This window comes from Saccopteryx leptura, chromosome 9 (genome assembly GCF_036850995.1).
Source record: "Saccopteryx leptura isolate mSacLep1 chromosome 9, mSacLep1_pri_phased_curated, whole genome shotgun sequence".
NCBI lineage: Eukaryota > Metazoa > Chordata > Mammalia > Chiroptera > Emballonuridae > Saccopteryx > Saccopteryx leptura.
In genome coordinates this window covers 18,140,836-18,156,368 of record NC_089511.1, presented here as the reverse complement: position 1 = coordinate 18,156,368, position 15,533 = coordinate 18,140,836, and the positions used below count along the sequence as shown (strand labels likewise).

Here is a 15,533-nt window from a genome sequence, read left to right as displayed (position 1 = left end):
GGTCAAGGCTCGTATAGGAGTTGATGCTTCCTGCTTCTCCCTCCTTCTCTCTCTCTCTCTCCTCACTCTAAAATGAATAAATAAAATCTTTAAAAAAATAAAATAAATAAAAATCCACGATACAGTGAGACCGCGAAAAGTGAACCACGGTATGGCGAGGGATAACTATAATCATCTTACAGTTCTGGAGGACAGAATTCCTAAAATCAAGGTGTCAGCAAGATGGTATTCTTTCTGAGGTCTTTAAGGAAGACTCTGTTTCCTTGCCTTTTCTAGCTTCTAGAATCTACTTCATTCCTTGACTCATGGACCCATCTGACACCTTCAAAGCCTGCAGTGTACCATCTTCCAGTTCTCTCTGCTTCTATCATCATGTTGCCTTTGCTGACTTGACTGTCCGCCCTGCCTCTTACTAGGACCTATGCCTGACCTGTGGTGGTGCAATGGATAAAGCATTGACCTGAAATGCTGAGGTCACTGGTTCAAAACCCTGGGCTTGCCTGGTCAAGGCACATATAGGAGTTGATGCTTCCCGCTCCTCCCTCACTTTCTCTCTTTCTCTAAAAAAAAAAAAATCAGTAACAAGGACCTGTGGTGTTGCGTTGTGCTGTGCCCCCCCCCCCCCAATAATTCAGGATAATCTCTCCATTTCAAGAGCATTAATTTACTTACGCAAAAATCTTTTTTTTTTTTTAAACCATGTAAAGTAGCATATTCACAGTTCTGGGTATTAGGGCAGGGGCATCTTTGGGAGGCCTTACTCATTATACCACAGGGACTGAATTTTCCTTTGGGCAAATCTATGTAATAGATCATTTGGGAATTGAAAATAAAAAAACCCAACAAGAAAATGTATCTATTTTTTAGCCATACTGAGGTAATGGTGAATCCTGAATTGTCTCTAAGTAAATATTTTGTGTTTTTTTTTTAATTGAGCTCTTCGGGTTTAAAAGTTTTTAAATCCATCTTTATAGCTTGAATTAAAAATATAAAAATTCTATGGTAGTTTTGTCAAAATAATTCTATAGTTTATTTTTGAAATAAAGTATTTAAAAGACATAAATTTTTATTTTAGGTCTTTGAAAATGTAAACATCTGTTGTTTTAGTGGAAATTATTGACCTTCCATACACAGAGACAAAAATATCTTTCAGATTTCGTTGAGGCACTGACTTAAGTAGGAAATTATTCTTTTGGGTTGTTTCACTGGCTTTGATAAATCAGATGGCCACATTATTATTAGGTTTTGTAGAATACCACTTCAATCTGAGAAGCTGGGAAAAGAATAGCTTCCAGCTCATGTCTTCTGCCTTCCAGACAGTAAAATCTGCAAAAAGATCTGCCACGCAGGATCATCCTCATGGGAGAAAGCAGTGGGCTGGGGTTGGGTGGAGGTGTGTGTCCTGGACTGCTGACTGTGACCGCCTGGTGAGGCAGTAGGGTGGGTGTGCCCTGGAGAGCTGACACAGGCAGCTGTGGCCTTCAGATAAGAGGCACCAGTCAGTGCCTGTGTCTTCCTCTAGGCTGGGGTCTAGGCCTTCCTTCATTGCTGGTCTGCAGGCCCCACTGCAAGACAGAGATCCCAGGTCCACAGCTCCCTAAAACCAGTGTATCTGATTACCCTTCTGGTAATCAGAAGGGTAATCAGATACACTAGGGTCTAGGCCTTCCTTCATTGCTGGTCTGCAGGCCCCACTGTAAGACAGAGATCCCAGGTCCACAGCTCCCTAAAACCAGTGTATCTGATTACCCTTCTGGTGATGGGGTAGGCGTTTGGGGATGGTTTCACTGCCAGGGTGGTTACCACCCCATCTCAGATAGTACCTGTGTCAGGAAGGATGTGGGTTTTGGAACCTGAAAATTTGGGTTCAAACCCAAGCTCTGGTACTTCTCAGCTATGTGTGCTGATGAGCAAGTCTCAAGTCCCCCAGGCTCTTGTTGAGTTAGAAGTGACAGTACTTGTTGTTCCAAATACACAGGGTTATTGTGATGCTTTTCTAATAGGTTCCTAAACTGTGGTCAGTTACTGTGTCGCATGTGAGAAGTCCCCATGCTTCATCTGAGGGATCCAGGAAGGGAGGAAAGGGAGGACTACTGTGACTGGTGTGGATATGGATCCTGAGTTAGGGTTTGGTGGGCATGCCTGGGGGCACCCAGCTCAGTCTAGGCCTAACCTGAAGGGATGATCGTCAGTTTGGTCCTCACTGCTGTTCAGATGGCCATTCTTCATCTGTGGACTTCTGTAGACCAGGGGAGCAGCCAGTAGGGCAGCTGCTGCCACCAGGAGCCATAGGGCTTCTTGCGTTGAAGTGTGAGAAGAGGCCTGGTCTATGATTGCCTTATCAGCCTGCCTCTTGATAGGGCAGTGGGCATTGCTGTGCCCCAGAGAGTCATTTCCTGAGGTGAAGTGATCCGTATACTCACCAGCAATAATAAGGCCCTTTCCCACTCCTGGGCATGAGAAGCTTCAGTGTTGGGTTGATATCCAGAGCAGCACAGCACCATGTCCCCTGAGCCAGGAAGTCCCAGTGTCTCTGAGGAATAGGGAAGGTGAGAACAGAGCTTGGCTCCAGGTCCAGGCCTTGGACCTTTAAAGCCAGTCCTGAGCAGTTCTCACGATAGTTTCCTTGTGATGTGGTGGGAAGATGCTGAGAGGGGAGCAGTAGGGCATTGGGCCCTGCACCGATTAGTGAGAGCCATTCAGCTCTGATCTATGGGATCTGGGGGGAATCTTTGCTTAACCAGAGGGTTCTGGCTGAAGACATGAAGGCTTAGGGTACACAAAGCTTGGGATGGATGCTGTGATTATGAAGAACAACTTGCCCTTGAGCCCCCTGGTTTAAATGCAGGGCAGAGTTTGAGCTAAGGTCTGGTCAGCTCCACCTCTCCAGTCATGCCCTCTCTCTCCCTTGCCAGCTGCTGGTGCTATATCATCCATCTATGCTCACCTGAACACTTTTGCTTAGAACCTACCCATAACCTTTGTCTTCAACCTGTGTGCATATGTGCGCATGCTCACATTCACAGAGTGAATCTTTGAGCCCTGCCTTCCTTTCTGAACCACTCAGATCCTCAAGCACCTTTCCCTATTAACTTTTTCCTCCAGGGAAGAGCTCCTCCTACCGATGCCACTTGGCAGGGGTGAGTGTCATTAAGCATGTTCACGTAGTCATGCTGGTCAAACACCAAGGAGGCAGCAGAGGCTGGGGAAATTACTTGGAGGGGCTGCTTTGGGGAGTAGACCTGCCTCCCAGCCCCTCAGCTTGCTTACCCTGTGTGGATCCTGGGCTTGCCACATGGCCCTGTGAACTCCATTTCTGTTCCTTAGCCAAGAAGGCAGGCAGGCCCCCTGCAGCTCACACCCTCCTGTCCTACCTGCATTCATACCTTTACCTGTATTTCTTCCTTCTGGAATGACCATCTTCACTCTCTCCCCTGTATTAAACCTTGGCAACACATTAGAGCTCTCACTTCTGCTCTCACCATTTTATTCAGCATTGCATTGGAAGTTCTAGTCGGTGCAGTAAGCCAGGAAAAAGAAATAAAAGGTATGCAGAGTGGCCTGACCAGTGATGGCACAGTGTATAGAATGTCAACCTGGAATGCTGAGGTCCCAGGTTCAAAACCCCGAGGTCGCTGGCCTGAGCGCAGGCTCACCATCTTGAGCACACGGTCGCCGGCTTAAGCATGGGATGACCAAAATGACCCATGGTTGCTGGCTAGAGCCCAAAGGTTTTTGGCTTGAGCGAGGGGTTACTAGCTCAGCTGAAGCTCTGTGGTCAAGGCACGGATGAGAAGCAATCAGTGAATAACTAAAGCACCGCACTTGCAAGTTGATGCTTCTCATCTCTCTCCCTTTCTGTCTCTCTGTATCTTTTGCTTTCTTTCTTTTTTTTTAAAGGTATGCAGAGTGGAAAGGAGGAAATAAAACTGTATTCTCAGACAATATATTTAAATATTTTGAAAAATTTTCATAAAAGCTACCAGAACTAATTGGTTTAACAAGGTTGCAGGGCATTAGGTGAATATATAAATTATTCAATATGTGTGTGTGTGTTTAATAATTTTGAGATAAATGTACATACCATAAAATGCACCCATTTAAAGTGTACAGTTCAATGGTTTTTAAAAAATTTTTATTTTATTTATTCATTTTAGAGAGGAGAGAGAGACAGAGAGAGAGAGAGAGAGAGAGAGCAGAGAGATACAGGGGGGAGGAGCTGGAAGCATCAACTCCCATATGTGCCTTGACCAGGCAAGCCCAGGGTTTTGAACCGGCGACCTCAGCATTTCCAGGTCGACACTTTATCCACTGCGCCACCACAGCTCAGGTCTCAATGGTTTTTATTTAGCATATTTACAGCGTTGTGCAAATTGTCATCTAATTTTAGAACATTTTCATTACTCCAAAAAGAAACCTTGATTTCATTTCCCCACTCCCAAAATCAATTATAGTTTATTATAATAGCAAGAAACAATGGAAATTAAAATTTAAATGTAACATTTATAATAATATCAGAAATGATGTACTTAGAGATAAACTTGTCAAAACATTGTTGAGAGAAATTAAAGGAGACCTAAATAAATGGAGAGCTATGCCACGTTCATGGGTTGGAACAATCAGTATTATTAAGCTATCCTTTCCAAATTGACCTATAGATTCAACATAATCCCAATCAAAATCCCATTAGGCACTGAAAGACACTGTTAAGAAAATTAAAAGCTGTAGGCTGGGAAAATATTTGCCAAACACACAATAGAATTTGTATCCAAGATATATTTAGAATGCTTACAGCTCAGTAAGGTATTCAACCCAATTTTTAGAAAAGAGGGTTAAAGATTTGAACAGATAATTCAACAATTTTCTAATAAACCCATGATAAGTAAGTATATGAAAAGATACTAAACATCTTTGGTCATTGGGGAAATGCAAATTAAAGCCAAAATGGTATTAAACCCCTACATCCCTACTAAAATGGCTAAAAGAAAAAGAAAAAACCAAAGACAACAGGCAGTATCAAGTGTTGGTGAGTCTGTGAAACTCCCACATTGCTGGTGGGAGTGCAAACCAGGATAGCCACTTCAGGAAACAGTGCGGCAGTTTGTTATCAAGTTAAACATATACTTATCTCATAACCCAGTGGTATGACTTATAAGTATTTACCCAAGAGAAATGAAAACATGTCTATGCAAAGACCTATATATAAATATTTATTGGTTTTATTCATAATAGCCAAAAATTGGAAATGACTCAAATATCATCAACTAGTGAACGATAGAAAAACTGTGGTATACCCATATAAGGGAGTACCACTCAGCAGTCAAGAGAAACAAAATATTCGTACATTTAACACTGTCAGTGAATCTCAAGTGCATTATAATAAGTGAAAACAATCCATAGTCTGTGATTCCATTTTTATGACCTCTGGAAAAGGGAAGACCATAGGAACAAATTAGTGTTGCCAGGACTGGAGGTAGGTGGAGGGGGACTGATCGCAAAGAGGCATGAGGCAACTTGGAGTGATGAAATGTTCTGTATCTTCATTGTGGTTGGGATAACATGTCTTAACATTTGTTAAAAGTTATTGAAATGGCCTGACCAGACAGTGGCGCAGTGGATAGAGCATCGGACTGGGATGCAGAGGACCCAGGTTCGAGACCCCCAAGGTCGCCAGCTTGAGCGCAGGCTCATCTGGTTTGAGCAAAAAGCCCACTAGCTTGAACCCAAGGTCACTGGCTCCAGCAAGGTGTTACTCAGTCTGCTGAAGGCCCGCGGTCAAGGCACATACAAGAAAGCAATCAATGAACAACTAAGGTGTCGCAACGCGCAATGAAAAACAAATGATTGATGCTTCTCATCTCTCTCCGTTTCTGTCTGTCTGTCCCTGTCTATCCCTCTCTCTGACTCACTCACTCTCTGTCTCTGTAAAAAATAAATTAAAAAAAAAAAGTTGTTGAAATGTTGCATGACTAGGCAGTGGCATGTTGGGTAGAACAACAACCTGGGATGCTAAGGACCCAGGTTCAAAACCCCAGTGTTAGCAGCTTGAGTGCAGGGTCACCAGCTTGAGCGTGGGATCATAGAAACTACCCCCCATGGTTGCTGGCTTGAAGCCCAAGGTTGCTGGCTTGAGTCTAAGGTTGTTGGCTTGAGCAAGGAGTTACTCTGCTGGAACCCTCCCATATGAGAAAGCAATCAATGAACAACTAAGGTGCCATAACAAAAAATTGATGCTTCTCATCTCTCTCTCTCTCTCTCTCTCTCTCTCTAAAAAAAAAAAAAAAAAAAAATTGAACTGTCAGCTTAAAAGGGAGGATCTCATTACCTGTAAATTATAGTTCAATTAAAAAAATTTTTTTTAGGCCCTGGCTAGTTGGCTCAGTGATAGAGCGTCGGCCTGGCGTGTGGAAGTCCCGGGTTCAATTCCCGGCCAGGGCACACAGGAGAAGCGCCCATCTACTTCTCCACCTTTACCCCTCTCTTTTTTCTCTCTCTCTCTCTTCCCTGCCTGCAGCCAAGGCTCCATTGGAGCAATGTTGGCCCAGGTGCTGAGGATGACTCCATGGCCTCCACCTCAGGCACTAGAATGGCTCTGGTTGCAATGGAGCAATGCCCCAGATAAGCAGAGCATCGCCTCCTAGTGGGCTTGCTGGGTGGATCCCGGTCAGGCACATGCGGGAGTCTCTTTGTCTGTCTCCCTGCTTCTCACTTCAGAAAAATACAAAAAAATAAAAAAATTTTAAACCTACCATGATAGCCTGACCAGGCAGTGGCGCAGTGGATAGAGCGTCGGACTGGGATGCGGAGGACCCAGGTTCGAGACCCCGAGGTCACCAGCTTGAGCACGGATTCATCTGGTTTGAGCAAAGCTCATGAGCTTGGACCCAAGGTCACTGGCTTGAGCAAGGGGTTACTTGGTCTGCTGAAGGCCCACGGTCCAGGCACATATGAGAAAGCAATCAATGAACAACTAAGGTGTCACAACGCACAACAAAAAACTAATGATTGATGCTTCTCATCTCTCTCTGTTCCTGTCTGTCTGTCTCTGCCTATCCCTCTCTCTGACTTTCTCTCTCTGTCTCTGTACAAGAAAAAAACAGAAAAAACTACCGTGATACACCTTAGAGTTCATTTCAAGCCCTTCTTCTTGAGGCTTTCCCTGACCATCTTCTTATTGCACAAACTTCTAGTAAGTCCCCTCCAGGTCACTCATGGTTTTGGTTCCTGTAATCACAGGTTGAACTTCTTCGGGGTAGGGCTGCCTCAGCTCGTCAGGGGTGGTGAGCTGCTGGACTCACTGCTCATTGGGCACAGCCGGCTCTTTGAAAGGCCAGGAATGCTGACTGAGCTGGTAGATGGCCAGGGAGAGGATTTCAGACCTGGTGGGCTTCAGTGGCTGTCTTGTTTCTCTCTCAAGTACATACTCTACTCAGCTGTGGCTACTGTGTTCCCCCACAGGTTGGGATAAACATTCCTATGGTTACCATGGTGATGATGGGCATTCTTTCTGCTCCTCCGGGACTGGCCAGCCCTATGGTCCGACATTCACCACAGGAGACGTGATTGGCTGCTGTGTCAACCTCATCAATGGCACCTGCTTCTACACCAAGAATGGCCATAGCCTTGGTGGGTATTAGGGGACCTTGGAGGGTTTGCCCTATGGAGCCACTTTGGTTGGTGAGAGGCCCAAGGTCATGCTTTGAAGCCAAAGCAGTGTTACAGATCCTCTGCTGAGCTGTGGGGAACTTCAGCCATTTCTAAGGCATTGGAGTCCTGCAAGGTGAAGGGAGGGTAGTGTGGGCACTCTTTGTTAATCCATCCATTCAGGATTATTTCTCGATCCCAGGGTCAGTGCTGAGAGAGCAGCATTGTCATGGTCATGTTCCTGGCCTGCGTAATACTTGCTGAAGCAGGGTTTGGGGTTGGTGAGAAGTTTGAGAGTCCCAGATACATACTTGAGTGGTAGTGGTTTGCATGCCCAGGACCTGGGCCCAGACTTTGGCCAGCCCTTCTGACACTCGGGGTAATGGTTTCTGTGGAATAACAGTGAGGGCTATTCTAGTACAGGAGGTGAACAGACAGGCTGCAGTCAACTGTGGCCAGGCCTTTTCTGGCCTTTTTATGGTTAATAAACAACCTGGACAGGCATATTTTAAGAAGTCCCTTTAGTGAAACAGAAAGATGGACTGACTAGAATAAGGGCCAGCAGAAGAGGCAGGTGGCCTGAAGCAAGGCAGTGGTGATGGGAGCATGGAAGTGGGGAACAGATGTGGCCCAGAATGGCTCAGTGACAGATGGGGTGACTTAGCAAGAAGAGAGGTTAGCAAAATGCTGGATTAGTGCTATGGACTAGGATTATGAACCCAGGAGGAGCAGTCAGGGGTGGTGCCGGAGGGTGACAGGGGCCCTGGAGGAGGGTCCCTTAGAAGAGCAATCCAGTACACACATAGAAAGTTAGGATTAGAGCTTGAGAAAGGAAAACTGGCTCTCCTGATGACTTGCCCGACTGGGACTGACTGGTATTTGGCCTTTGAGTAAGAGGAGCCCTTGGCTAGAGAGGTCCTGAGGCAGTACCTCACTGCCGGGCCTTCCTGCCTGGGTTTGCAGAAGTCTCTGATTTGGCAAAAGCATACCAGCCATGCTGGCCACAGGCCTTGCCAGGAAAAGAAGTGGGCGCATGGTATATGAACTCAGATTCTAGGAGACCTACTTCCCTTGGCTCGAGGGGCAGTTAGAAGGAGGCTGCCACTCCCTACAGCCCCTGTGTGGCTTCTCCAGGAGATGAGCCCAGGCAGAATCAAGGAATCTGTCGGAAATTGGGTTTGCTGTTGCCTGGACTGAGTGATCAGGAGCCAGCATTTCTCAACAGGGCAGTCAGATGCCACAGCCCAGAGTGGGCATCAAAGAGCATAGCACTGCATAAGCTGCCTTGAGTGTGCATCAGAGACACTGTCCTCTGGAATCCACAGCCACCTGGCTGCAGTTGCTGTTATCCAGCTGGTGAGCTAGCATCTGGAGGGCAAGGCCAAGGTCTCAGGATGGCTCCTTACTCCCCACTCTGTTCTCTGACTCCAGGTCTTTCCTGGCTCTTGGTTTTTCTGGTGTCAGAGTCCCAGGGACCAATGCCCTGGGTTCTCACTTTTTACACAGGCTGCCCCTCACCTGCCCCTCTGTAGCCATGACCAGTCCCTTCTGCTCTGGATTCCTGCCCTCTTCATATCCCTCCAGCTTGTTGACACCTTGGTCAGAGCACAGCACCTGCTGTGGGACCCACAGTTTGGAGCATACCCTGCTGTCCCTGTGCCTAGATACCTCCCTCCTCTGGGCCCTAAATGTGTACCAGGGCCCATGAGGTCTTTGTCAGTCAGATCCCCAGGTTCATAAGGAGCTTGTAGCCACCTTAATGGCAGTCAGTCCAAATGCTCATGCTGTTTTTAAAAAGTCATTTTCCTAGTGCATGCTTTTTATAGACCCCATGTAAAATCTTTCACATCTTGTAATTAAACTTCATTTAGGAGTATATTGCATATTTTTTCAGCCTGTCAAGATCTTTTATGGTCTTGCTTGTTTTGTCTCAAGTGCTTGGTATTCTTTTCAGCATTACATTAATTTAAAATTTGTTAATTTTGTTTTATGTGTGTTTTCATTAAGATAAAAAAGAGCCTGACCTGTGGTGGCGCAGTGGGATAAAGTGTCGACCTGGAACACTGAGGTTGCCGGTTCGAAACCTTGGGCTTGCCTGGTCAAGGCACATATGGAAGTTGATGCTTCCTGCTCCTCCCCCTTCTCTCTCTCTCTCTCTCTCAAAAAAAAAAAAAAATCAATAAATAAAATATTTTTTAAAAAGATAAAAAAGAATATTGGGCATCAGCTCCAGATGGGGGTTACTGGGTACATCCTCGTCAGGGCTCATGCGGGAGTCTGTCTATCTCCTCTCCTCTCAACTTTGAAAAGAAGAAGAAAAAGATATAAAAAGATATTAAAATAGAACAAGGTTCAGATTTGTACTCTTTATAACTCATAGCTTGTTCAGTTAAACACCAACCATTTAAGAGTCACTTTGTTGTATTATTTTGAAACTCATGTTTTTCTTTCTTGTCCACAAGGATACTGCTGAAAGCTTACTAAAAATTGGATATCACCGGTCCCCTGCATTTTCTAGGTCATGAAATGTAATGGAAAGGCAATGAACTTGGAGTGATAGACTACTTGATAAATCTAATGACCTTGTTTCCTTCTAACAAGCCAGCTTTATCAATAAGTGTGCTTCAGAATCTCATGTAGGATCAATGAGTGCTACATGAGTAATGACTGCTCTCTAACCTCAGAACCTTTCCCCCTTTAGAGAAGAATGATGTTTCCTGGCCTCCCTATTCCTAATTTATCCTGTTGTCCTCTGTCACAGCCCTTGCCCTGTATGTCATTGATCAGTTGTATGTTATTATTAGTTGCATGCCATCTCTCTCGCTGGAGTCAGCAGCACTTTTAGGTCCAGGCTTGCAGCTGGTTTCCTAGTGCCTGTTACAGGGCAGAGAGCCGCACCTGGGAGGTCTCAGCAGATACTTGACAGAAGGATGATTGAGCAGGTGAATGGAGACAGGAGACTGACAGCTAATCCACAAGGGGTCAGTATAGTGGCAGCTTTCTGCTCTCACATGTTCTTTTTTTTATTTTATTTACTTTTTTTTAAAGATTTTATTTATTCATTTTTTTAGAGAAGGGAAAGAGAGAGAGAGAGAGAGAGAGAAGGGGGAGGAGCAGGAAGCATCAACTCCCATATGTGCCTTGACCAGGCAAGCCCAGGGTTTTGAACCGGCAACCTCAGCATTCCAGGTCGATGCTTTATCCACTGCGCCACCACAGGTCAGGTTCTCTTGCATGTTCTTTATACTCTGAGCCTCAGTGACCCCTGGCCTATGTCTGCTTGGCTTAGGGTACTTCTTATCAGCAAGTTTGACTCTCCTGTTTGCATCCTGGATCTTTTCCTGGACCTTCTTCCCGTGGGCCAACCCAGATCTTGTCATCACAATGGCCTTGCAGAGGCTCCCAGAGGCCTGCAGGGCTGGGGGGAGCAGTATTGCCCTTGTGCAGTGCAATAGGGGGCAGAGTAGCCTCTTTCCTCATCTTCCTGGAAGCACCTCAGGTCTTACCTTTCCTGAGTGCCCATTGTGAGACAGAGCTGGGTAAACCTGCCTAGGTTATCCCTGCCCAGAAATGTGGCAATTGCCTCACCTGGTGGCACAACTGCAGCCAGTTGTACTGAGGCCTCACAGTTTATGAAGCAGCCTTCACAGAGTATCTCAGTTTCTCTTGAGGTTTCAGGTTTGGTGTTACCCTCTATTTTTCAGATGGGCTCAGACAGGTTGGGTAACTTGCCAAAGTCACACTGCAGATAACTGCTGGAGCCTGGACTCCCCCTTCTTCCAAGGTTCTGAGGGCCTCTTCCATGAGTTGGAGGTACAGCAGCCGCAGCCACACTGAGATCCATGAGGGCATTTCCCATGCAGACCTGGAGGGTGGATGGTGATGTCTCCTCATGGGTGCAGAGGGGCTCCTAGATTTCATTCTACCAGCTGTGGCTGCTGACTCTACGTGGGGCCTCAAAAGTGGCCTCAGATAGGCAGATCATGGGTTTATGAGCTTCCTTCACTGCAGAGCAAAGTAGCCTAGGAAAGAATATAAACAATCTCTCCGCACCTTGGTTTTTTCGTCTATAAACTAGTGTCAGAGACAGTATACACCTTCTAAGGTTCGAAGGATTAAATGGTTTCTTGTTAGACACTGAACCCAGTGCCCAGCACAGAGGAGGCACATGGTATACACTAGCTGGCTGGCAGGGTTCTGCCAGGTTTACTGGGAGACCTATGGTCAGACCCCTCACCTATTCTCTGTCTTGTAGGGTTTCATCTTATTTTCTAGGTGGGGTTGGTAGGGCAGGCTTGGACCCCTAAGTAGTCAGTGGTTTGAAAACCTTTCAGGTCAAAAGCTCAGAAGTTTCTAGAAGATATAAGACTTTATCTAAAAAAGGGGGAGGCTCTGAGTCTTTGGGACAGTCTCCTTTGGCCCTGTTGGTTCTCAGTCTGTAGCACATGAGTGCTCTGGTGGATGTTCTGAGGCCTCTCTCCTGCTCAGGCCTGCTCATATATTTGGGGTTCCATTGTCCTCCGTAGTCACTTCTTTTGTGTGTGTGCGTGTGACAGAGACAGAGAGAGGGACAGACAGACAGGAAGGGAGAGGTGAGAAGCATCAATTCTTTGTTGTGTCACCCTAGTTGTTCATTGATTGCTTTCTCATGTGCCTTGACAGGGGGGGGGGGGGGGGCTACAGCAGACCGAGTGACCCCTTACTCAAGCCAGCGACGTTTTGTTCAAGCTGGTGAGCTGTGCTTAAACCAGATGAGCCTGCGCTCAAGCTGGCGACCTCGGGGTTTCGAACCTGGGTCCTCTGTGTCCCAGTCTGACGCTCTATCCACTGTGCCACTGCCTGGTCAGGCCTTTTTTTAAAAAAAGATTTTATTTATTGATTTTAGAGAGAGAGAGAGGAAGGCAGGGGAGAGGAGTGGGAAGCATCAACTTGTTGCTTATTGTATGTACCTTGACCACGCAAGCCCAGGGTTTCACACAGGTGACCTCAGCATTCCAGGAAGAGCTGTGGACAAATATTTAAGTATCTGACTTCATTTCTGGTCAGGCCATTTAGCAAAGGGAAGGCCAGAATCTAAAACAATCTGGCCCTAGTATGTGCTTGGCCTCTACCATAGGGTAGATGTGGTGACCAGACCCTCTCTAGCTGTTGTGACAGACCCCCTCTAGCTGTTGTGACAGACCCCCAGTGAGCTGATGACTGTTCCTTTCCTTCCACAGGTATAGCCTTCACAGATCTCCCGGTAAGTATTACTATTGGGTCTCCCCTATTCGGGCTCTTTTTTTTCTTTTTTTTTCCCTGAAGTTGAAAACGGGGAGGCAGTCAGACAGACAGACTCCCGTATGCGCCCGACCAGGATCCACTCAGCACGCCCACCAGGGGGCGATGCTCTGCCCATCTGGGGCATCGATCTGCTGCAACCAGAGCCATTCTAGTGCCTGAGGCAGAGCCATTCCCAGCGCCCGGGCCAACTTTGCTCCAATGGAGCCCTGGCTGCAGGAGGGGAAGAGAGAGACAGAGAGGAAGGAGAAGGGGAGGGGTGGAGAAGCAGACGGGCACCTCTCCTGTGTGCCCCGGCCGGGAATCGAACCCGGGACTCCTGCACGCCAGGCCGACGCTCTACCATTGAGCCAACCGGCCAGGGCCCGGGCTCTTGGGGACTGATTGGGATGGGGTACGTAGTACCTGCAAGTGCAGGGTGTGGAGTCTGGCCCTTTCCCCAACCAGGGATATGTGCTGTGCTGTCTATTGAGGGTACTAATAGGAGGTACCTGCTTGCCTTTCTCTCTTCATTAGTAAGGCCTGATCTTTCTCCATGACTCTTAGCAGGTGATAGTGATTTGTGGCATTTCCAGAGATAACCGGGGGTGGGGGGAATATGAGGGTAGCTCCATAGCTTAGTAGTTCTGAGCCAGTTCTGTGTGGCTTACAGCCAGTGGGCTGGGGTACAGTGTAGAGAATTGTCCCTGAACTGTTAGGTTCCTGTACATCCCCATCAGAGATCCCTGAGGAAATACAGCGCCCTAGGGGACTGAACCTGCTACCATGCAGGGAACTCTAAACCAGAGAGGTGAGCTTTGTGGGGTTTTCTCTTCTTGAAAAAGGGTGAGATTTCCTCCTGGCTTAGTTCAGGCCTCATCTCCACCTCCCAGTCCTTCATTAATAGTCATCATAGGCCTCATCATATGCAGGACATCCACCCAGAATCCTGGGAGCCTGGCACCCTGCTCTTTTTGCCCTGGCCAGGTTCTGGAAGGAGGAAAGGTTTACTGACTCTGGCTGCTTTGGGATCCTGAGCACTCCTGTGATGCCCAAGGAAGTATCCTTATGATCTACGGGACCTTCCGACGCCCAGGCTACAGCATACAGGATCCTGTTAGAACCTATTATCTGTGCATCAGAATTCTTCCTCCCTGCCTGAGAGGGGCTGTGTGTGGTTCTAGGCAAAGTGTGTAGGCAAGGGAGAGAATTCTGACCCTGGCTGGGGAAAAGTCTAGGTGTAGAGACATGGCATGAAACAGCCAGACATGAATGAGGGCAGTGTGTCAATAAGCGCTAGAAAGTGAGTGAATGCAGGGAAGGCTTGCTGGAGTAGGTAGGCTTTGACTGTGGCGTGGAGGATAGAAGTGGGGAGGAAGGAAGGAAGGAGGGAGGGAGGGAGGGAGGGAGGGAGGGAGGGAGGGAGGGAGGGAGGAAGGAAGGAAGGGAGGGAGGGAGGGAGGGAGGGAGGAAGGGAGGGAGGGAGGGAGGGAGGGAGGAGGGGATTTGTAGGTTCACACAGCTCATAGTGAGCGGAACTCAGTGTGCAGTAAAGGCACATGATACTCAGGAATGACACGTGGCCTGAGGATGGAAGGCATAAGAGAGGACTGGGGGCCCAGTGACAATGGAGAGGAGGCTAGTCAGACAGGAATGTGAGCAGTAACAATGGGGAGACACAGGAGGTACGGAGTGAGGTAGTGACCAGGCCAGAGGTGGCCAGTGCAGGGAATAGATGGGAAGCAGGGAGCCCCACGCCCCTGGAGGAACATGCTCAAACTTCACTCACCAAAAGGCCTTCTGAGCGAGTCTTGGACAGGAAGGGTAGTGGCCTCTCTTTACCCTTTGCCAGTGTCAGGGTGTCTAAACCACCTCACCCCTTTTGCCATGCTTTCCTCTTCTTCCCCTCCTTTCCCGACTCCCCATCTATTTCTGCCCCCTCATATGCCCCTTTTTGTGGCAAAGGGACCCTTGGTCTTAGACCTTTTGGAGAGGAACCATTATCCACCCCTGCAGCAGGTACATCTGCAGGGTCATGGAGCCCAGCCTACCTTTCTGTGCCCTGGCCGAGTCCCAGAGAGGGACCTTGTGCTTTGGGATCACCATAGCCTCTGATGCAGGGAAGGAGACCATGTTGAGCCAGGCTTGCTTTTCTCTGGCTTTTTTCCCTCAAGTTTTAGGGCATAGTGTATGGTAGGGAGGGGGGCAGAACGTGGCTCAGTCCTGCCTCCTCCAGCCTTGCTGCGTTTCTCTCAGAGCCAGGGCAGCGGCAGGTGGGAGCCAGTGCCTTCCCACTACACTGGGGCGAGGCAAGGCCTTCTGCCCCACTGCCCTCAGGGCCTGACTGACATTTCATTCTCCTCCTCAGGCCAACCTCTACCCCACCGTAGGCCTGCAGACACCTGGGGAGATTGTGGACGCCAACTTTGGGCAGCAGCCCTTCCTGTTTGACATTGAGGACTACATGCGGGAGTGGCGTGCCAAGGTCCAGGGCACTGTCCACTGCTTCCCCATCAGTGCCCGGCTTGGCGAGTGGCAGGCGGTGCTGCAGAAGTGAGTGCCCTGCTCCCGCCCTAACCTAGCCCTGCTCCATCCCAGGGGCCTCTGGCCTGTAGGACCCTGTACTGCTA

General features: G+C 47.9%; 2 protein-coding genes across 4 annotated transcripts in view; both read left to right on the top strand.

The window, feature by feature from the left end:
• Positions 1–15,533, top strand: part of CENPT (centromere protein T) — a 186,826-nt gene that overhangs the window by 70,950 nt on the left and 100,343 nt on the right. The window lies entirely within an intron of this gene.
• Positions 1–15,533, top strand: part of RANBP10 (RAN binding protein 10) — a 73,364-nt gene that overhangs the window by 47,035 nt on the left and 10,796 nt on the right. For all 3 annotated transcript variants that reach the window (XM_066350268.1, XM_066350269.1, XM_066350270.1), the window contains 3 exons: positions 7,459–7,626; positions 12,864–12,886; positions 15,272–15,456. In XM_066350268.1, the coding sequence (XP_066206365.1) occupies positions 7,459–7,626; positions 12,864–12,886; positions 15,272–15,456 (376 nt within the window). The remainder of the gene's footprint in view (positions 1–7,458; positions 7,627–12,863; positions 12,887–15,271; positions 15,457–15,533) is intronic.